Here is a 21855-nt window from a genome sequence, read left to right on the forward strand (position 1 = left end):
CCGCCCCGCTCCGCCCCGCCGCCCGCCCGGCGCCCCGCGGGCTCGGCGGAGGGCGGCGGGCGGCCCGGGCGGGCGGAGGAAAAGGAAACGGCCCCGGTGCTCCCTCCCCGCCCGCCGCCGCGCGTCGCCGCAGCTGGGGCGCGGCGGGAGCAGAGCTCGGGCGCGGGGCGCTCCGCACCGCTCCGCACCGCACCGCCTGCCCGCAGCCCCGGAGATGAAGAGAGTTTGCACGCTGCCCCTCTGGCTCTGGCTCGGCATTGTCTCGGAGGCAGGTGAGCAGCGCTGCGGGAGCTCCGAGGGCTCCGTGCTCCGGCCGGGGGATGCGGGCTACCCGCCCGGCACCTGCGGTGGAGCCGGGGAACCGGGGATGGGGCTGCCCGGACGGGACGGGCACCGGGGTTGTCCCCCCCCCAAGGTGTCCCCCGGAGCCTGCAGGGAGCGGCGTTGCCCTCCTCGGGGTCCCCGAGCCCCGCCGAGTCCTGCCCCGGTGGCCGCCAGCCCCGACGGGACGCGCCCGGTGCCCGCCCAGCGTCCCCGACGGAGGGGACGGGGGGACGCCGCCACCTCCCCGCACCGGCCCCGCGCGGAGGAACCGCGTGGGACTCTCACAGCAGGGATTTCTCCACGTGGGGAAGCACCCAGAGGCCGGTTCCCTGCCCGGTTTATTTATTTTCCACGCAGAGGCATCACCTGGGAGCGCCGGGCAGCGCGCTGGGGAGAGAGGCACCGGGAGGCGATGGTCCGTGCTCGCCCTCCAGTCTCCCCGCTATCCCCCCCCAGCCGATCGCTGGTGGCTCTGCTTCCCCTGGGAAGCCCCCCAGGGCAGGTGGCTGGCTGGTGAAACGCTTCCCTACAGGGCTGGGGGGAAAGGCTGGTGGGCAGCGAGCTGAATCCCTGGGCTGTGCGTGGCTCAGGTGGCTGCTGGACTGCGGCACAGACAGGGCTCTAGAGCCCTTTTGGGGAGCGGGGGCCGTGGGGCAGAGCCGAGCCGGGTGGGCTTGCGTGGGTAAAGAACTCACAGGAGGAGAAAGTTAACAATGCAGGAAGAACCTGGAGAAATATATTTGGGGAGTATCAATGGAATTTTCTCTCCCCTCAGCTCAGTGACTCACTGTCACCAGCGGCGTTTGCTGCTGTCGTCGAGACGAGCTCGCAGGCGGGCTGCAGGTCTGGCCGCAGTGGTGCAGAGGGGTGGTACGGGCAGCATCGCTGGAATTGGGACCATGATCCTGCTCTGCCCAGAACACCACAGCTGGTTCTCGTGCCACGGTGGGCTGCAGGAGCTCGGGGAGCTCCCAGAGGCAGAGCAGGCAGGGACCCGCTGCTGGTGGCATCGCAGCGGGAGCTGCAGCTGTTCAGAGCTCTCCTGTTAGCAATTTGTAAAGCAGCGTGTGGCTGTCTCGGGCCCTTTCATCTCCCAGAGGTGCAGGGAGCAGTGCCTGGGAGGCTCTGGCTGGCGTGTGGCTGTGGGAGGTGTGGGTCTCATCAGCACGGGGCTGTGCGGGGCTTTGAAGCTCTCCAGCACTGCCCAATCAGTGCAGCAATGAAGGGCAACATGGAGCTCAGAGGGAGACTGAAGCCCCCTTTCTCTGCCTTTTTTTCAGCTTTACCCAAGTTCAATTTTCAGTGTGTATACCCACGTCCTCCTAACTGGGTGCAAATATCTACTCCTCTTAGAAACAGGGACATGGGTGTGAGATTACTCCACCTGGGGAGGATGAAATAGTTCATCAGAGGCCGTGAAAGGTCTGCTCTGGCTTTGCTTTGTGCATCCTGCCTGTCACCCTGTTAAGGGGTCCATTGCTGGGAGGGCACAGGCTCTTGCTGCGCCCCAGCTCCGTGGTGCCCCCGGGATGGAGCAGAGCTGGGATGCTGCCTTTACAGGCAGCCTGATGGGGGGAGCATCCCGGGGATGCCTCCCTGGGGCTCCAGCCACGATGCTGTGCACGCAGAGGAGCGCTGGCCACCCCACGGCCAAACAGCCCCGCCGCAGGCTCCAGCTCTCTCGTGGAGCACCGTTATCCCCTAGGTGTGAGGGAAGGGGCCCTGCTTGTGTAGGACCCGAGCCGACCCACGCTGGCGGCTGCTGCCTGCCCTCCTCCACCAGCACGCAGACCTCCCCGGCCGGGTGCGCCGACAGCCCCGCCTGGCCGTGCCAGCAGCAACATTAGCGTTCGCAGCTGGGATCCGAAGCGGTTGCTTTATGGCGAGCAATAAACACGGGCCGTTCCAGCAACACCCTTTCATGCAAAAGCCCAAGCGTGCGCAACGAGCCCCGCTCTGCTTTAATCCGGTCACTTGGTGGTGGTGAAGCAGAGCCAGGGCCTCGCAGGGGGAGGTGGGCGATGGGAGGGCTGCGTCCCGTGGGGCTTGGGGAGGGGGCAGCCACGGCCCTCACACCTCACCACTGGCTTAAGGGTAATTTTGGATGAAAGGGCTGCTATTACTGCCCTGGGATTTGGCTTGGGCATGTGAGCCCGGGGCTTGCTGCCTGCACAAATAGCCACGAGGATGTTTGTTGCTGAGCTCGATTTGACGTCTGGATGGGGTTACGCGCCCCCAGCAGCGCAATGTCCCCGGCCAGCGTGGGCCAGGGGTGGGAGGGGGCTTCCTGCAGCGTGGACCACCCCGCCGTGCTGCCCCTCGCCCGTGCGCTCAGCTCCACGCGAGATCTCCGTCCCGCAGACACGCAGAATTTTCCAGGGCAGGCGTGGGAAGGGCAGGTGCTCCCGGCTGGGAGGGAACACGCTGTTCCCGGCATCCCAGGGCAGTTCCTGGGGAGGGAAAGGGAGAGCGGGATCCCACGGGAACGGCAGCAGGAGGGGGCCGTGGCCTGGCAGCCGCTTCTCCAGTGCCGTGAGAGGCATCCGTGGCGCCTGGGGTGTTGTTTTGCAGAATGGCTGCTGAAGAATTGGGGGATTTGATGGGTGCCAGGGTCTGCCCGGCTCTTGGTGGCTTTGGGGAGCAGTGTGAGCCTGGCAAGGTTCACCCTACGGAGGTCTTTCCAAAAAAAACATCACCTCCGTCTGTGAATTTGGGCTGCTTGGTTGAAAGAGCCCCAAGCCATGGGGGCAAGGTGGGAGCCCCCAGTTTTGGGGCAGCTGGATATTTGTACCAACCACAGCTGCAACAAGCCCATGGCGATGGGGATCCCAGGGGGTCCTGCAGGATCAGGGAGAAGCAGAGAGCCCTGTGATGGCTGGATCCCACTGCCCATGAGTGGAGGAAAGAGGTTGAGGTTTCCGTGTGAGGAGTGACTAAATGTTGCAGGGCTCTTCCACTGGCCAGGACAGGCTGGGCACAGCATGGAGGGCTGCAAAAATCACTGCTCATCGGGAGAAAGCATCTCCTGGTGGGTCACTGCGGTCAGAGGATGAGGAGCGTGGCACCATGTGGGACAGAGGTGCCTGGGACATGTCTTGCCTCAAGTTCCTGCATCTCCCCACCCAGGGGGAGCTGGGCACACAGCCCCAGGAGGGTCCCACAGAGAAACCCCCGACCTGGTGCAGGGCTGGGGTTGAGCCTTGCCCTGTGCCACGGCTGGGCTTATCTTTAGCCCTTCATTAGCAAAAGAAATCCTGCTGCAGCTGCACTGGCATCTAGTGCCTGGTTAAATTAATTCCAGGGTTTTATTGCCTCTGGCTACCCCAGACCTTTGTTTCTCGTTTCACGTTGTTACAAGGGAGGGTTCTCCGGGTCCCAGGGGGGCTCTTTCACTCCGGTCAAAACAGTTCTGATGTTTTCGGCACAAAGTATTATTGCCCATCTGCGGTGCCTCATTGTTAACGTGAAATAGTGGAAGCGGAGATGGCCCGCGGTCAAGTCGGCGAGGAGGCGAGGGCCCCGCAGCCTGGTTTGGTCGCTTTTTTGTGGAACAGCCGCGGGCAGAGCGCTCGGGCTCGAGGTGCGAGTTCAGCACAGGGAGGGTGAAAGCTTGGCCCCGCGGCAGCCGGTGGCGACACTCCCACCGAGTTTTATAAGCTGAGAATATTAACCAGGGAGTCTCTCCTGGAGCCGTTTCCATGCTGAGGTAGCAGAAACAGGTTTCAGCCAGTGACTTGTATTTCACCTTACAACTTCTCCCACGTGCTAATTGTTTTTCTTGCTGCGTTTCTGCCCCCGCCTCCCCCCGGCGAGCATCTCCTGCGCTGCCTTCGCGGGCCAAGCCTGGAGGTGCCGTGGGACGGACGTCACGCGCTAATGAGGGAGGATCAGCATAGGGGGGTCATGAAAAGACTCCGGACGTACGGGATGGGGTGGTGGGGAAAGGCAGACAGATATTTTGAGCAAGTGCTTCTCTGGCTGAGCATAAAATAACAAAATAATAATAATAATAAAAGCCTTTCTGTGCAGAGAAAGGCAGCCAGGATCCCAAGGGTATCCCCAAGAAAAAGGGCTGCAGACCCTCCTGGTCTTAGTCCTCAGGTACTGATGGGCAGAGTCCTGGTGTAGCAGAGTTGAAAGGGACAGATGAGATTTTTACCTGCCTGCAGCCAGCCCAGGGCTGCTTAAAACTCTCTGCAGAGCCTGGAAAACCACTGAAACCACAGCCTGCTGGTGGAAGGCTGGGCAAGGGAATAAGCTCAACCCTGCAACCACCCTCAGCGCACGCAGGGGGAAGCGAGCAGGCGTGTGTAAGGAACCAAAGCAGCTCAGTGATGCTCTCAAGACCCATCAGAGAGGCCAAACCTCGTGCATAGGGGTTACGCCTCCCCCTGGCCATGGCTGGGTAGGAGCCAGCCGGCATCGGTGCGCGCTGATGGTGATGGTGACAGCGCTTGCCTTGTCCCCCCGCGGCTGCACACACGGGCACGCCTGGGGCAGCTCCGTGGGGAAGGGTTAAGCCAAGACGAGCGGTGCCGGTGCCAGGCTCGGTGTCCAGGTTCTCCCTGGCGGAGGTCAGCGGTGGTTCATGGGAAAGGAAAAATTGGCAGCTGGGCCGGATGTCCCTGCATTTCCCCTCTTCCTGCAGCCGCCTGAACGATGTTCCTTATTTAGCTTTCCTGACGGACAGGAGGAATCCGATGGCGGAAACTGTCACTGCCTGATAACAGCTCAGGGACCTCTTTATGGTGGGCGGCACGGCAGGGAGCGGGGCAGCGCTTGGCCTCGCCGGGCGGGCAGAGCCGGGCAGCCGGGGCTGCCCTTTGCACCCTGGTTTGGGGGTTGGCTGCGGGTAGGGAGGGCAGGGCACTTGCAGCCCTTCCCTTTGGGCTGCTGTGTGTGCAGACCCCTCGGTGCTCCTCAAAAGACTCTCAAGACCAAGAAGGTGTGTAATATATATTATATATGCATTTTTTTCTTATTTTTGGTGAGACGTTTGAGCTGGTAGAGAGTGGAGGCATGGAATGAACCCAGTGGTCAGGGTCCAAGGCCAGGAACAATTTCCTGCTAGCAGGCAATGAGGATGTGAATGGCAGCCAGGGCTGGGGGGCATCAGCAGGAGCTGGGTTCGAGCAGTGCCAGGAGCTGTGGCTGAGCATACCCATCAGTACTAGGACTAGCTCCCCACGAGGATGCTCCAGCTGAGCGGATAAACATTGCAAAGATGTTACTGCCTGGTGTACGGTCCCCTGCCTTCTCTCCATAGAAGATGGCATCTCGCTAGTGTCTGAGCCATTTTCATATATGTGCCCATGGTGACCAGCCCCAAAACCACAAAAGGTCCCGAAATGCAGCCTGTATTTCAATGTATCCATTGATTTTTATCTCGCATCTGTGGAGGCCACCAGGCTGCTCCCATACCAATAAGAGCATTGTTTCCATGGCAATTAATGTATTTTAAAAGGGCAGAATGTACAGAGAGACTATTTTTTTTAAAGAGCAAGCCCTAAGCAAAGCAGCCCTTACCCCCCGGACTGGACGCTGGACTCTGGGTTTGACTCTGTGCAGTGCACAGATCAGCGATGCTGTGCTGCGTGCTGGGACACTGGGCACGGCGAGCTGGCTGGGCAGGGTAGCAGGGGGCTCACATGGACCCATGCAAAGAGCCCACCATGGCCCTGCAGCCCTGGGAGCAGCCCTCTGCTGCTTGGGGAATTTCGTGTTCCCTGGGGTGGTAAGAGCTGCGCACTCCAAGGTGCGTGTCTGACCACTTCATGTTTAGCTGAACAATATTAAAAGTCTTCCTGTGAGACTGCAGACCTTGGCTGGACCTCACAGGAGTAATTTCTGTGCCCTCTGAGCAACCTCTACCTGACCAGCTCACCCATCTGTGAGCTGTAGGATCGAGGATCCGGTCATCATGCTGGTACTGTGCTGGTACCAAATGCTTCTCTCTTCAGCTAAGCTCAAACTCCTTTTTTGTTGTCTTCTTGTGATCATATGGCAGGGAGACGGGTGTGCAGGGAGAAGGGTGTGCAGGGAGCTGCTCTCTCAGGCCGGGTGTGTTGCTGTACTGGCCGCCTGCAGCAGTGCCAGGGGTGCACGCAGACCTGCTGGCCGTGGAAAGGCAGTGGGGGACCCAGCCTTCTGCCCCAAAACCAGGGCACAGCTCGATCCCTGTGGGATATAACACAGCTTGGCATCCTCCCTGGCTATTCCAGGGCAGAAAAAGCAGCATAACTCATAGTGTGAGTTATTTGTTTAAAATTACGCACGCTTCTCGTGGCGTCACTTCCTAGCGTGATGCGCAGTCCCCAGCACAGCGAAGTGAGCTCACTTCCCGCTGCACCTTCCTGGCACAGGCGTCACCTCGCCCGGGCACAGCCACTTCAAAGTTTAACACAGTCTAATCCCCTTGCCCTGCAGGCAGTGGGATGAGAGAGGCTTTTTTTGGTCCGCTCCATCCTCGAAGCGGTGGCAAAGGACTTGTCCCTGGGGAGATGCTTGGGGACAGCACTGCCTTTGCCCCTCTTGCGCAGTAGTCCAGCTCCTCCGTGCCATGGATGGGCAGGCTCTGGCAGGGGGTGAAGCAAAAGAGCCTCCTGAACCAAAATAACCGATGGTCCCCGTCTCGGGAGACGAGGCCAGGAGGCGGTGGGATTGTGCAGAGCGAGCGGTAGACAAAGGAAGGAAGTTTTTATTGCTGGGCCAAATCCTGAAGTCCTTCAGTTTCATTTAGGCCAGTGCCTCGGTGATGATTTCAGAGGAGACCAGTCTGAGTAAAGAGAGAAAAAGGGCTTCAGGATCTGGCCCCTGGGTAATTGTGTCACGTGAGAAGCTTATAAAGAATTTGCAAGCTCATGATGGCTTTCCTGTGGGGCTGGTGCTAGGGCTGATGGCAGCCGGGCCTCCTGCCTGGGTCAGCGTCCCCATCCTTGCTGGGGCTGCAAAGCATCAGTCCTGCTGGCTGGTCAGCCATTTCGGCTGCTGGCAGGATGGCAGAGCCCATGGGGCTTGGATGTGTGCATTAAGGGCAGTCTGCACATCCTGCAGACCCACAGAGGGTTTTAGGGTCCTCTGTTGGATCTCTGAGTTAGGGGTGTGTGGGCTCTTCATGCATCATCAGGTCTTTAAAGACTTCCCATTGTATGTCACCCCACAAACAGCTATAAAAAGCACAGGGCCTGCAAAACCCTCCAGGGGTTTCCCCATATGGGAAAGGTGCGTGGGTGCCACATCAGCTGGGGTAACTAATGTGCGTGTGTCCGTGTGCTGCCCGCAAGGGCTGGCTCTGGGGCTCAGCTCCCCACCTGTGACTTGTTTTCCCTGTTTCTGAACTACTGGCATCTACTGAGATGGATGTTAGATGTAGCGACCTAAATATATAGAGAGAAAAACAAAAGTAAGGGTAAAGTCAATAGTTTCTTCGGATGACAACAGTAAATCTTGGTATTTACCGAAGCAGGAAGTTTGGCCACGAGTTGTGGTTTGTACTTGGATTTGGGAGCTGCCAGCTCAGAGTGATGGCAGCGAGCAAAATGTCATCCAGCAGGGGTGACGGCATCGAGCGCCCACAGAAATCCATCACTCTCGCTGTGGGTTGGCCTGGCCCGAGCAGTCCCCAGTGAGGTGTAATTTGGTCTAAGTGGCCATCATCCCGTCACGGCGCTGCAGCAATCGGCCCTTGGGAAGCAAAGGGCAGAAGTTTAACGGCGCGTCCCCAGGGAAGGCGGGCGGCTGCGGTGCAAGATGCTCCCGCAGGAGGTGCACGCGTTCACACCATGAAAATCCATTAACTGCTGGGCAGGCAGTGCAGGGTCGCTGTGCTGGGATGACATGGAAATACCCAGCAATGCTTGTGTAGAGCAGTTGAGCTAAGGTGGTGTGCCTGAGGACACAGCATTTGGGATAAATCTGGGGCATATGCTGTCCTTCCGCTCTTCCGTATGCTGTAATGTCCCAACGTGTGGGCTGGAAGAGCCCCTTGGTCAGGTCAATGACTGCTTTTGTTCTCATGTGCTATGAGCACTAATGGGGACAACCAGAAGGATGGGGAGTAGCATGGAGTTCCTGGCTCGAACACAGTTGGATGGGTTTTGTTGTTCCCAAACCTCCCATGTCGGAGGGAGGCAGGAACCTTTCCCATGTCATCGGTCACTCCAGAGCTGTGCCTACCTCAAGGCACAATGCCCAACCTTGCTGCTGCACAACACTCAGCGTTTCACAATATTTATGGCCCCTTCTCACCCCTCGCTGCTTAGACAAATAAAGCCTAATGCAGCCTGAGGCTGTTAATCCCTGGCTCTCCAGCCTCCCAGCAATAACAAGGCCTGGGTGGCATTTCAAAGAATGTACCGGGGCAGAGGGGGAGCAGGGGGATCTCTCTTTTATAAGACGGTGGAAATACAAACCTGCCTTCATCAAAGATAAGCAGCGTTGGCTGGGCTAAGCTCCTGCTCAGGGGTTACGGCAGTGATGGAAGGCAGGAGACCCCGTGCAGCACTGGCCCCACAGTAACCTTTGCCAAAAGAAAAACACTCTTTAATACAACAGTAGGTTAAAAAAAAAAATAAGAAAGAAAATTAAACAGGGCCCCATGTGGAAACCTGTGTTAGCTCAATGAGAGGTGCCCATGTTGGAACGGCCTGAATGGCACCTGGAGAGGCTCTGGTCCCCTGACCCATGCCTGTCCTCAGCTCCTTGGTCTGTTGTACTGCTGAAATGGCCCTGCTGCCTCCTCTCTCCTGCCAAGCTACTCCTCCTGCCTTTGTCCAAGCCAACACATCTTCCCCTCATTTGGTGAGGCTGCCCCAGGCTCACCCGCAGCTCTGGGCACGGCAACCAAACAGGGACAGCCAAGGAAGTGGTGTGTAGGCTCTTTAGCACAATTCCCCCCCTGTTAGTCCTCGTGCTCCTTCGGTGGAAGTCATTAGCATGTGTAAACGCTTCCTTCCCATCGCGGCTGCTTGCGTGCTCTCCCCGCTGAGCTGCACGGCAAGGGAAACACCTTTGAACGGGAAAACAAGTCAGCCTCTGGGTATGAGCAAGGGAGCAACTGGGTGTTTATGGAACTTGGTCACCCTCTTGTAAGCTTTTTTTTTTAAAGCAGCAGAAGGTGTTTTAGCTTGCTGGCCTCCAAATAGCGCCAGGGTCCAATACTGCCATTTAGGCTGGGTGTTTCACTGTCGGAATCTTGCTATGATGTATGGAGTGTGACATTTCAAACTCAGCCTTTCTTGGAAGGGAATGAAATGAGTTTCATATCTGCATGAGGGGTGTTATGAGGAGGTGGAGAGAGAAAACTGCAGATGTTGAACAGCCAGCTAATCTCAAGTGACGCGAATGCCCCGATACACTTTGGCTCTCGGAGCTGATGATTATCATCTCTTGCTGCAGCGGGTCCCGGCTTGTGGTCGAAGCCGTGCGCCAAGAGAAACTGGGAGCGTGCATGTTTGCACTGTGCCCTCGGTGCCGCGGGCAGCCCCGCGGGGCTGGCTGTCCTCGCAGCACCCCAAGTTTCTCCATCTTTGTGTCTCAGGTGGAGTCACTGACCCAGGGTGAGGAGCAACCCAGCAGAACCCTATGTGCTGGCAGAGCCTTGCCGCACTCTCCTGCAGAGCCCTTTCCTCTTGGGGACCCCGCAGAGAGCAGAGTAAGATTGTTATTACCCACATCAGGGAAGACTCTGGGTTTGGCCAGCTCCAGCTGCTTTCAAGGATGGCAGAAAGCCCACTGCGCAGTGTTTTTCAGGCAGGCTGAAATGTCTTATCTCCTACATGGCTGTAGAAGCATTCACCCCAGGGACCAGCACCTCCCGTCCTGCTCACGTGGATGCCAGGAGGGCTTTTAGATCTGCAGCGAGTGCTCAGAGCTCTTCCAGCAGCCTTCCCTGCTTGTGCACGTCTGACCTCGTACCTGAGGTTTCCTTCCTCTGCTGCTACCTCTGATGACTAATTCTCCTTTGAAGCATGTGCCTGTGATCTTCCTGCCTCCCCTCATGCCCACCCCGTCAGAGGAGGCAGAGGGGTCGTGCAGCTGCGCACGTGCGGGCGTGCATGTGAGGAGCTGCACGTGGAGGGGGGCCCGTGCGCTCGAGCTCCCCAGGCAGCAGGGCTCTCTCATGCCCGTGACCGCTCTTCCCTTTGCTTTTTTATTATTATTATTATTATTTTTAGATTATACTTGATGCTTGAAAACCCAGCTTTGATGATCAGGAAGTTAAAATTCCTCCTGCCCTTTGCTTGCGCTTCCTCCTTTCTGGACCCGTCTTCATCTAATGTAGCTTTTTAATGTCACATTGGCTCTGGGATAAATCTATTTTCTTTGTTCCATGTTATCTTTCATCAGGACCTGCAAGGTTTCCTTCTTTTTTGCTTGATTTTTTTTTTTTTTTTTTCCTGAGCTAAAGCAGCTCAGTTCCTGATGCCCTACCCTCTCTAGAGGGTAGGGATGGAGGTGCAAAGAGGCTGCATGATGGGCTCTCAGGGAGCCTGGAGCAGATGGAGGATTCAATCCAGGTTTTCCAGGGCCAAGATAATCATCTAATTGCAAAACAGTTTTGTTTTTTTTTCCCCACTTGCCCTGTTCATCAGCTTCTCCTGCACTCAGCAGCCAGAGATCAGCTTGAGGACGGGTCATGCTGTGGAGATCTGGCACTGCCAGCCCCGGGGCAGCTGCATGGTTTGAGGGCTTTGCATTGATTTCCATTCACAGCTAAGTAGCAAACATCTGGATGCAAACTCCAGGGGCAGGGAGACAGAGGAGTAGGTCTTTTCCGCTTGGCGTGGTGCCCCCCAGTCCAGCTGCATGGCTTGCAGGCCCCCAGAGAAGCAGCACCCTGGCCAGGGGGCTGGCAGAGGTTGCAGGGGGAAGCTGGCCCTGATGGTGTTTGGGCCTCGCTTCGGTGTCCTGCTCAGCCCATCCAGGCTTGGGAAGAGCCAGACTTCAAAGGCCAGCAATTAAGCCCACACACATCAAGGAAAAAGCAAACCTGCAACTTGATTTTTTTCTTTCGAAATGCCGCTGCCCTTTTCTCTCTGTGCTTAGTGCCGACCCTCGGGCTCTTCCCGACTTCCCGGTCAGCTGCCTTCACATCTCCCGCTGACAGGTAGATGCCAAGGCTTCCCTTAGCCTGAACCGTCTCTTCCCTGCTGGCACATCTCTGGCTCGCTTTGAAGGGCGCTGCACCAGGGCACAGCTCAGGGATCAGCTGGTGGTGGAGATGTCATTAATGATGTCAAAACTGAGGATGCACAGAGACCCTGGTCTCAGCACCATTTCTCAGGCTTTCCCCTTCCCTGTGCCTTCCCTGCCTGTGTGCTGGGGCTGGGCTGGGGCTCTGCTCAGGTTGTCACCAACCTCAGCATGGCAGGGGGCTCCTGCTGATGCACCCACTCTGTTTTGGCAATGGGCAGTTTAAGACCTCCTGGGTGAAACACCCAGGTCACTGGGTCTAAGTTGGTGGTGATTTGTCCTCTGGGAGCTTATCCATCTCCTTGGGAATCTCTTCATGGCTATCCCGCAGTGGCAAAACCCGCAGTTTAGCTGAGTTGCATAAAAAAAATGTTGCTCCTCACAACTTCAACAGCTACAGTGTGAGGAGCAAAGAATAATTTTTATTTTTTTTTAGCGGCTTACCTGTTGTTTTATATAGGCTATCATTTCTTCTTAGTGGCTGAAGATCTCTCTGTAGTGTCCCATGGGTCTGTACTCACTGCAGCCAGATGTAATTCAGCCCAGTGAGAGTCCTGCTTGGATAGAGATGGGTTGGAAGTAAACTCTGAATCCTGCTGAGAAGTTGCAGGTGGGTTAATTGGAGGTGGCAGTGGTGCAAGCTGATCCCAGACCCCCAGGACATCCCCAGCCCATCCTGAGCATCCACTTGTGCTGGCAATGCCTGTCCCCCACGTGCCAGATCTGGACCCACTTGTTTCACATGAGCTGGGGACTATACATGGCATCCCTTCAGGTAGAAGGTGTAATGAATGGTGATAATGCTGTTACCAGTCCCCTAAAACCCGCATGGTGTAGCCATGCACCCAGCAGGGGCCACTGGAAGAGGGGTGGCCATGTATGCTACACGGGGTGGCTCTGTCCTGGGCTCCCACAGAGGTGGTGGCAGGGTGGGAGCTGCCACGGATGTTTTGGGAGGTTTGAGGACTTCTGACCCTTGGGGAGCAAGTCCTGTGGGCAGAATAGGTCCTGTTCCTGTCTGGAGGTGCTGGGGTCCCCCTCCCCTCCCCGCGCATCCCGCTGTGCTGGAGCTGCCCTCCGAAATGTCAGGGAGAGGAAGCAATCCTCGGCTTGTTAGTTTCTACAAGGAAATAAAACACACAGATGGCTCGAGCATCCTCTATCTCAAAGGCAGGAAAAGGATTCTCTGGGCAGGAGCAGGCAGCCAACAAACCCGGAGTGATCCAGGGAACGAAGGACCAAACAAAGCAGCGTCTGGCCAGCCCCTGGCCAGCAGCAGAAAGGGTGGGCCGGCGAATGCGAGGGGAAACGGGCTCTCTGATGTGCAGGAGCATCCCTGGCCGAGGCAGAGCAGCAAACAGCCGCTCCCCCGGGGCACGGGGAGGCTGCTGACAGCAGAGATCCTGGAGGAGGTCTGCAGGGTGGCCCCGGCTGACCCGCTGCCCCAGGCCGGACATGTGGTACCTGACAGAGGCTAACTTTGGCTCAGGACGCAGCCTCTCGGGGAGGATGGAGTAGGGAGCGAGCACCGGGGGGAGGGAGAGGAAAGGCGGCAGGAGACAGAAACGCAAACATGGCCTGAGAGCATGGGGCAGGGGGAGGGGAGGAGGAAAAAGCAGGGTAAACCTGGCAGGATGGAGCAGGAAACCGGGCCGGAGCGAGCAGGGCGATGGTGAGATAGTGCTTCCTGCGGGGGGAGAGGGAGAAAGGCAGACAGATAAACACCCCCAGACGGGTGCTCGGCAGTGGCCTTTCGGATGCTGCAGGTCCCCAGGGTGTGGGTGGCTGTGCCAGTGCAGTCCCTACAGCAGCACGCTTGGCTTTGGGTGTAGGCACACCATGCTGCCTTGGGCAGCCGGGCTGTGAGACATCCCGGTTTAAATCCCCACCTGGAGGCACCGAGGGATGGACACCAGGTAACTTTACCCGAGGACATGCCCAGCTGTATAAAAAGGAGCTCTGGAGATGAGCTCCTCCGTTTCTGTCCCCTGATGAGGTCACCAGCTTGAAAGTCCAAAAGCTAAAGGAGCCCAAAGGGTTCACGCCTCATTCCCTATCATTGCAGGGGTTATGAGATTTTTTGTGTCTTGCCAGAAAAAAACAGTTAACTTTACGAGTATTGAGAGGCAAAAGAGCCCCTGGGATGTGTGCACTGAGGCCAGAGCAGCCTTTTGAGGCTGTTATGATTTTGTGTTGGACAGCAGGGCTCAAACACCCTTTATGTTATGTGAGTACTGATTGAATTCCTGTAATTATTAATCTCTTACCTCCCCTGAAGGAGGACAGCCAGCCTTGTTTGGAGCAAAGGAGCACCTAATGTTTTGCGAATATCCACAAAAGGGTGAGGGCACAGCTCTACCACGCTTGCCTTTGATGACATTTTGGGGATTTGAGGTCCATGGATGGAAATCTCCACGGCCAGGGAAGCGTTGTCTCACCCAGCATCACCTGCTGGGAGAGAGGCCTCAGAACTGAAGGAACTCCTAGTGCACAGGGTCAGTCGTGTGCCAGGGACAGCAATGCTGGTCCTAGCACAACAAGGGGTGCAGAGGGGCTGATCCTGCATGGAGGACACAGCCTCTGAATTTAAGCCCTTCTGGGACAGGTCTGAAGCTCTAGTCAACAGTGGGTTGCAGAAAAAGGAACACTAATGAAGTTCGTGAAAGAAGGGACCTGCTTCCTTTGCCTTTTCTGCAAATCCTGAGGGGGGTGTCTGCCTTTCTGTTGTTATCCTTTTAAATTTATTCATTGCTCACACCTCGGCAGAGCTCTGCGGGCAACACGGAAACCTTTAGCACAACACCTCTCCGTATTTCCCCTGGCCCCATGGTGAGCATGGGTGGTTGCTGCCCTTCCTTGCAGCCCCTGGCAGAGCCGACTCTGTTTCAGTGTCCTTTCCTGCCATGTGTCACCCTGTCCACTGGCAGGCTGGAGAGAAAACACCCCGTGTTTCATCCACACGGCAGCTGGAGCATGCCATTCATTTCTCATCCTCGTGCGATATCTCACCTCTCTGCAAAACGAGCCTTCCTCTGTGCTGGTGAGCAATGGGAGGAGGAAGAGGAGGAGATGACAACCATGCGTCCAAATTCCCCCCACTGCTCTGCCTGTGTGCGTGATGTCTGTGCTTTGCTGCTCCAGCCCACAGCTGGATACTTGCCCCGTGTGTGAGCAGGAGTTGTTCCACGTGGGAGCCACATTCCCTGTTTCCCCAGCTGCCTGTGAGGTACCAGTATTTTATCATTGGCTTGCCAGGAGCAGGTCTTTGCTCACGTAGTAACTATGGTGTGTGATGGCATGTCCAACTGTTTGCCTTGCCTTGCTTGTGAAGGAAAAGTCTCCTCACTGGGTCTGCAGCCTGCAGGGGCGAGTTGGGGCAGTCAAGGGTTCAGGCTGGGAGTGAGACCCAAGAGAAATGAGAGATGCTGTGTAAGAGGAGCCACAATGGGCTATCCACTAGCATCAGGTCTTGAAAAATCCCAGGGCTTCCAGAGTGATGCTGAGCCCTGGCCAAGGGCGGCCCAGAGCAGCTGCCTGAGTCCAGCAAGGCCCAAAAAGGTTCATCCGTGGTGCCTTGTGTTGCAGTCTCAGCATATGGCTAAATTCAGGGGGTCATCCTGGAGTTTTGGTCTGGGGATTTGATTAGCTAATACAAATCTGCCTTTATTATTATTATATATTTTTTAATAGAAAATATTGCCCAGATCTTGAGTTCCTGCTTTGGTTAGTAGGGATGTTCACTGATTGGGAATTTCTGCCTGAATGCAGACATGGAACGGAAACATCAAGAGCAGGTCCTGGGGCACTTTGCTCCATGCAGTTCTGGCCACAAAACCCCAAGGCATTAACTTTGCTGGCGGGAACACGGTGTGTTGGTTTAGCTGGGGACATGCGGTAGCCACAGCCAGAGTGATCCAGCCCAGCACCGGGGAAGGAAGTCAGCGAGAAGGACAGAGTGTGAACAAAATCCCTCTCCGGAAAGGCACCCCGTTAATCAGTCAGCAGGGCCGACTCAGCAGAGAGGGAGGGAAGGGGAAGCGGAGAGGGGCTGAGGTGGTGCGTGGGGCTCAGAGGCAGGATCCGGCACAGGGCTTCCTGCAAGCAGGAGCAGACAGAGAGCAGGAGCTGTGCCATGCCATGCCTGCACCTCCCCTCAATTCTGCATGGGTTGCCAAAGCCATCGCTTGCTGGAGCAGGGTTGGCTCTGGTGCAGACCTTGCGCTGCAGTGATTTAGGCATCTGCAGCCATCGCAGGGGAAAACTCAGCATGTGCTCAGGGGTAGAAAGTGATGAGGCCAGGCGCAAGGCCGGAGCAGCAGCCTGTAGGCTGCTTGGTCTTTGTGAGGCACCCTGGAGTGTGTAACACCTCCCAGGGGAGCATTGGCTTCCCAGCCAGCCAGGCAGAACCCCAGGGTGTAGGACATGGCTGTGCACCATGCGGACAGCCCTGCTGCCGTGCCAAGAGCTGCGGTGGTTTTGGGGTGCAGAAAGAGGGGTGGAGGGGGCTGGAGAAAATGATGGAGCCAGTGGTGATAAGGAGAAGGTGCAGCTTGGCCCCTTTCAGAGCCGTGTGCTGAGAGATCAAGGCTAGGAAAACCGCTGGGAAACACACTTCTCTGAAAATAGACAAGGTGTGAGTGGCTGTAGGATCCTGCTTCCTCTCCCCCCATCCCATCAATCCCCTTCTGTTTATTTTAATATCCTGCTGCCAACTTGCTTGGAAACCATCTTGAAAAAACAAAGCTTGCCGGGGCTGCCGCATGCCTTTTTAATTACATTAATGCTCTCCCCACACAAGGACGCAGTTTGGCGTGCACAAGCAAGCCAGGTCTGCTCGGTGGGCTGCTTTATCTAAAGCTTTGCTGGGGCTGGAGGTGGGGAAGGAGGGACTCAGAGGAGAGGGGACGCTCCATGCTCTGGAGACATCTCCTTCATGCCCTGGGATTTGCTGGAGACACAAACCATCTGTACTTAGCGGAGATTTAATGGCCCAGATCAGTGCTGGGGAGAGAGAGGCACCGGGGAGAGCCATGGTGGGGCAGTCACTCCCACGGGGATAGAAGGGGCAGCAGGGGGATGGATACAGCTAGTAAGCAGAGAGGGATTGAGACTGTTTTTGGGGAAAGCTGATGGCCTTGAAGATGTTTTTGCAGGGTGCGGATGGCCCTGTGCATCCCTTGCCTTGGCTGGATGCTGCAGGTGGCTCTGGGCACTGGCACAGCAAGGTTCCAGCCCCATTTGTGGGTCTCCAGTGTGGGGAGTCCCCAGAGCTGCCATCAGCCTGAGACCAGTGAAGGGGCAGGATGGCCACCAGGGCCGGTCTGGAGCTGGCTGCCAGCCGCAGGAGCGTCCCTAACCCTGCACCGCGGTGCTTTCGGAGTGAGCCGCGGTTCCTTTTCCTGTTGTACTTGCGGAGAGCTACAGACAGGATGCATCTGCAGGAATCCCACAGCCTCAACCTGCACAGATCGTAGTTTTTCTTTCTTCCCCTCCACCCCCCAACGCTGTTTGCAGCAGGTCACCGAGCGGCACGTGAAGGGAGGCAGGGGGTTGTTTCCGCAGCCATCCTGCCACCCCCGGGCCCAGCAGCAGTGCAGCCGCTTGCACAGCATCAGCCAAGAGGTTCCTACCACCCCTGGCCATGGGTTTAGTGGTTCAAGTGGTGCCAGGGTTTAGGGATCAGCTTGCTGCTTGTTGCCCAGGGGAACCAGACAGATGAGTGAGCTTGCTGGCCCTGGCCAGGCCCATGGTGAGCTCGGGTCTTTCGCCTGCTCGCTGGGGCGATGGACTCACAGGCCATCTGGAGAGCTGTGTTTGCACGGGGATAAGCATGTCCAGCATTAATAGGAAATGCAGCTTAGCGGTCAGATTTCTCCCCGCCTTTTTTAATAAACCTCGTTACATTTTGAAGGGATTTTACCAAAAATGTGCTTGTTTATTTTCACAGCCACGGGGCGCATTTTTGTGTGTGACATCCCAAACCCTCCCTCGGGGAAGGAGAGGTGGAGGCATGAGGCAGGGTGTCCTCCACAGGGGCTGCCAGCACCGACTCGCTGGTTGAACACCAAGCAATGGCTGCTGTCGTGGCTGACTCATTGCTGCTACAGATGGTGTCTGTAGGACATGCCATGGTGACTCCATACAGGCAGAGGAGGGCCAGGGCAGCCGCTGGGCTGACGCCACCTCACGTGCACGCAAGGGATGCCCCTGTGCCTGGCAGGAGATGGCGGGAGGGAGGGAACATGGCCTGCTCCCCTCTGTTGCCATGGGGGCAGCCGTGGGGATGGCCGCTGCGGAGCCGCGTGAGGGCGGGAAGGAAATGGAGAACAATTGGGGAGAACAAGGCCGGCGGCCCCAGCCTGGCCATGCCGGCAGTGCCGCTCGGCACGTCCCTCCGCATCCCCCTCAGCGGCCTCTCCCGGCAGCCCTGGCTTCCCCGCAGGCCTGGCTCCTCACGTCACCCCTCGAAGGCCTGGTGCCGGAGGGCCTGGCGGCCATTTGGTGTCTCTAGGAGCTGGGGACAGGTTTGGAGCCTTCCCCACAGGCATGGCTCTGCCTTTTTGAGGCCTGCATCCTCAGGCCATGGTTTCAAGGTGTCATACGGTGTTCCTGCTGGTTGTGAAACCCCTGGAAACATCGTGTGCCTGAGATCTCTGCCAGGTTTCTCTGTAATTGATAAATGGGTTTAAAGGGTATGAAGGAAGGAGACAGACATGAGCAGACCATGGTTGCAAAAACCTCACACTTCCATAGAAAATCAAGCTGGCAACATATTTTTGCAATCTTTTCTTCATTAGCATTTAGCATCCACCTGAGTCACATTTTCACATTTCACAACTCCCCCCCCCCCCCCATTTCTGGTTAGTTTGCTTGCTTGCTTTTGCAGTCACTGAGGCTTTTCTTTTAAATTATCTTGTGTCTCCAGAAGCTGGAGTTTTAAGATAAAGATCATGAAGTAAAGACGGTCAGAAGCACCATGCTAATGAAAAACAACGGGTACGTCCCTGAGAGTAACCGGTACTTCAAGATGTTTTGTCCATGAGGAGCTCACATAGGGTGCATGTCTTGCATGCCGGAGATGCAAGCACACTAGAAGTGGGACTCTCCCAGACAAAAGCTGAGAGAAGAAGTGTGTGATAATGTGTTTATCTGCACATTCTGTAAGCCTGGATAATTTCACTCCTGAAATTCCTGTCTCCTGTGGTACAAAGGAACAGGCACTGCTGTAATCCCCAAAGGTGCAGTCCCCTTCAGGTGACTACATGGCCTGGCAGGAGAAGGGTCTGCTGTTTCCTGAGAGCCTCTCTGTACAAATACAAAAGTTTTGTATTTGTGGTATCTGTGCAGGTGAATTTTTTGTCCCTCCTGATTACAGCAAACTACATATGTATAGAAAAATTGCCTGCAAGGCTATCTCTGGTTAACAGACACAATCATTTCAGAACAGTAGTCCAAGTGAGCTCAGCCTAAGTCACCTGGTAAGAAGCAACCAACACTGGACTCCCTGATTTTTGATCATCCATTCTTTTTCTGGCCCTCATCTGTGCTAGTCTGTCCATCTGGACACACGAGCTGTCAGGCCCTGGCTCGCAAGATGTTGTTGAAGAGCTGCTTGCTAGAGCCAGGAGGGCTGCAAATGAATCACTTATGTCCCGGTGAGCTAGCATTAAATTATCTTGTAGGAGCAGTCTCATAAAAGATGTTTCCATCAAGAGGCTTTGCTCCTGTCTGGGCTTGTGATGCCCAGCTAGCTGCTGCCCACAGTGGTGGGTCAAGACTAGCAGATGTTTGCATCATCTCCTTTCTCTCCACAGATCTGGCGAGCAGCTATTCTATGACCCCCCCCACTCTTAGCATCACCGAGGAGGAACACGTCATCAACGCCAAGGACACGCTGACCATAACCTGCAGGTAAGCTGCAAACATACACGGCTCTGTCTAGACTGCTTGTACCTGGTAGGTGTTGGAGGACCAGGCAAGCCCATCAGAGAGATTTTAGCTGCAGCATACCTGAAAATTAGCATGGCTGGCTAGAAATCTGCCACATTAACCCAGTGTGAATTCATCTATTTAATTAATTGAAAAAGAAGCTGAAGGTGTCTCAAAGGAGATGGTGATAACCTCTGCTGTAGTCTTGCAGGCAGAAGGAAGATAGAGAAATACTTGTGTGATCTGACAGCTTTCTTGGAAGTTTTTTAGGGAAACTGGCTTCCTAACTCTTCTAGTCTTTTTTGTGACATTGCTTGCTCTCACCTCATCAGGGGCTGCTAGGGCTGGCGTTCTGGTTTCTAAATCTGGCAGGTCATTTGGGGGACATGGAGAAACATCCTTGGGAGAAGGCAAGGCTACACTTAGTGGTTGCTGTGAGAGGCTGCCAACTTTTCTGGGATTTAATGCTTTGCCTTGTACACTCAGGGGTGAAGAGAAGCCCCAGCCTGGCCAGGTGAATATCTCTTTGAAAGGACCAGGAGAATCCCTTGTCACTTTGGAGACTGTGGGTCCGAGGTGTTGTGTCTAAATTGCTTTGTCCCATGCTGAGCATTTGGCTGTATGTGTTCTCACCACTACCTATCTTGAAAAGAACCCCCCCCCAAAAAAAGGTGGGGGGGAGGGGGGGTGTCAGTTCTTCTGACAAAGCTGGAGTTTCCCTCCAGCAGCTGAAAGTAGATCTCTGCCTAGGATCTGAGTGCTAGGGCTCCATGGGGGTGTAAATTCAGGAGGGCCTCAAATGGGTATTTCTCAGCGTTATATATAACCACAGAGCAATTACTACAAACACTTGGCTTGTATTGTGTTCATGTCTTGTCACAAACATGTTTAACTTTTCCTGGAACAGATGGTATTACTCTTGCTTTGTGAATCCATTCGTAGCCAGGGAATAGGGACAGGGAAAAGACTGTTATGTCCATACCAAACTGATTCCACCTGGACTGGGAAGTTAAGCATTCGTGGGCTTGTTCATATGGTGACCTGAGGAAGGTGACCCCTCTGATTCCCACAGAGCGGGGTACCTGTGCATGCTGCCTGGTAGCTGCCCAAGCAGACAAGGCCACCTCTGCTTCCCCCATGCACCTATAGCCCCAGAGAGATACTGGCAGTCCTCTCAAGTTGTACTTCACGTGTGGTACTGGACCTAGGGAGATCCTGTGTACAGCAGATCCAGCCAGCACAGATCACCCTAGACACTTCTGGCCACCATCACCCACTGTGCATTCACCGTGTGTATCGTGCACAACAAAACACACCTGTGTTGTTCATGCAGCCTCAGGCAGGAAAGCCAAGGGATGACCTGTTGACATCCATAACAGGGACAGCCCTGTTGATTGCAGGTTGACCCAAGGCTAAAAGACATACTGAAGTTCAAGGTGATGTTAAAGAAAGTGTCTTCAGCAGTCAGGTATGAACATACATGAACTATTTAGCAACATGAATCGGAAAGCCTTTCTTTTCAGGTCACCCTCCTGGACTGGGAAGGACAAGATTGCCCTTTCCTTGTGCACTTGTTAGGTATCAATTAGTGTGAAGGAAAATCACATGAGGTGGGAAAAAAAAAAAAAAATCCTGTTTCCAGCACTGACTCTGCATGGCCTGCCCTTTCAGGGAACATCATACAAACTGCAGAGGTTGTCCAAGTGGCAGCAAGCTCCCCATTTCCTGCTGAAGTGCCAAGGTTTCTCTTTCAGGCTCAATAGGCAGCATCCACAGAGTGTGCTGGCATGGACACAGCTGAGTTAAACAAGGAACATTCCTGCCCTTGGCTCACAGATGCTATGTGTGACTGAACTGGACAACTGAAGAGCAGCGGGGCCATCTGCAAACAGCACTAAAACCCACACACCCTCTGTCCATGTGCTCCCTGGCAGTCCCCTGCCTCTGCTACTCCAGATGTGCTCCTCTGGGGTTGTACAGTGTCCTTTACACCATCCACAGGTGACAAGTCTCAGCACCTCCTGCACAGCTCAGAGGTTCCCCATCTCCCTGTGAGCCGTCAAGCCTGAATTTGTCTAATGTCTTGAGGAGAGGATTTTGCCTGTGGGACACAGTTACTTCATTTGAATGAAAGTAAATCTTTCCTGGTCCCTGGATCTCTAATTACACCCAGCTGCTACTCCAACCTCTTCCCTGGACCATGGCCCACCCGGGGAAAACCTGGCTTGTGTTAATGGGAGCTAAAGGGAAAAACACGCAGACCACCAAGAAAACAGGCAAAGGAGAGGGTGATGGGGCAGGGTAGGGCAAAAACAAATACAAAATCAGATCCAGGATCCAGGGATTCTTTACTGAGCATCACGTTGGAGGTGGCTTCAGTTTGACCCTGCTCTTCCCTTGAGAACAATG

At 55.6% G+C, this 21855-nt stretch overlaps 1 protein-coding gene across 4 annotated transcripts in view; it reads left to right on the forward strand.

Moving 5' to 3' along the window:
- The first annotated feature begins 6 nt into the window (after positions 1-6).
- FLT4 (fms related receptor tyrosine kinase 4) overlaps positions 7-21855 on the forward strand; it is a 56609-nt gene continuing 34760 nt past the window's right edge. For 3 of the 4 annotated variants that reach the window (XM_035338549.1, XM_035338551.1, XM_035338553.1), the window contains exons 1-2: positions 7-272; positions 19332-19428. In XM_035338549.1, coding sequence (XP_035194440.1) covers positions 215-272; positions 19332-19428 — 155 coding nt within the window. In that variant the 5' untranslated portion in view covers positions 7-214. Of the gene's footprint in view, positions 273-11370; positions 11432-19331; positions 19429-21855 lie in introns of all 4 variants that reach the window. The other variant, XM_035338552.1, reaches the window with a different exon arrangement.

The sequence above is a fragment of the Oxyura jamaicensis genome, chromosome 13 (genome assembly GCF_011077185.1).
Source record: "Oxyura jamaicensis isolate SHBP4307 breed ruddy duck chromosome 13, BPBGC_Ojam_1.0, whole genome shotgun sequence".
In the NCBI taxonomy this organism is placed as follows: Eukaryota; Metazoa; Chordata; class Aves; order Anseriformes; family Anatidae; genus Oxyura; species Oxyura jamaicensis.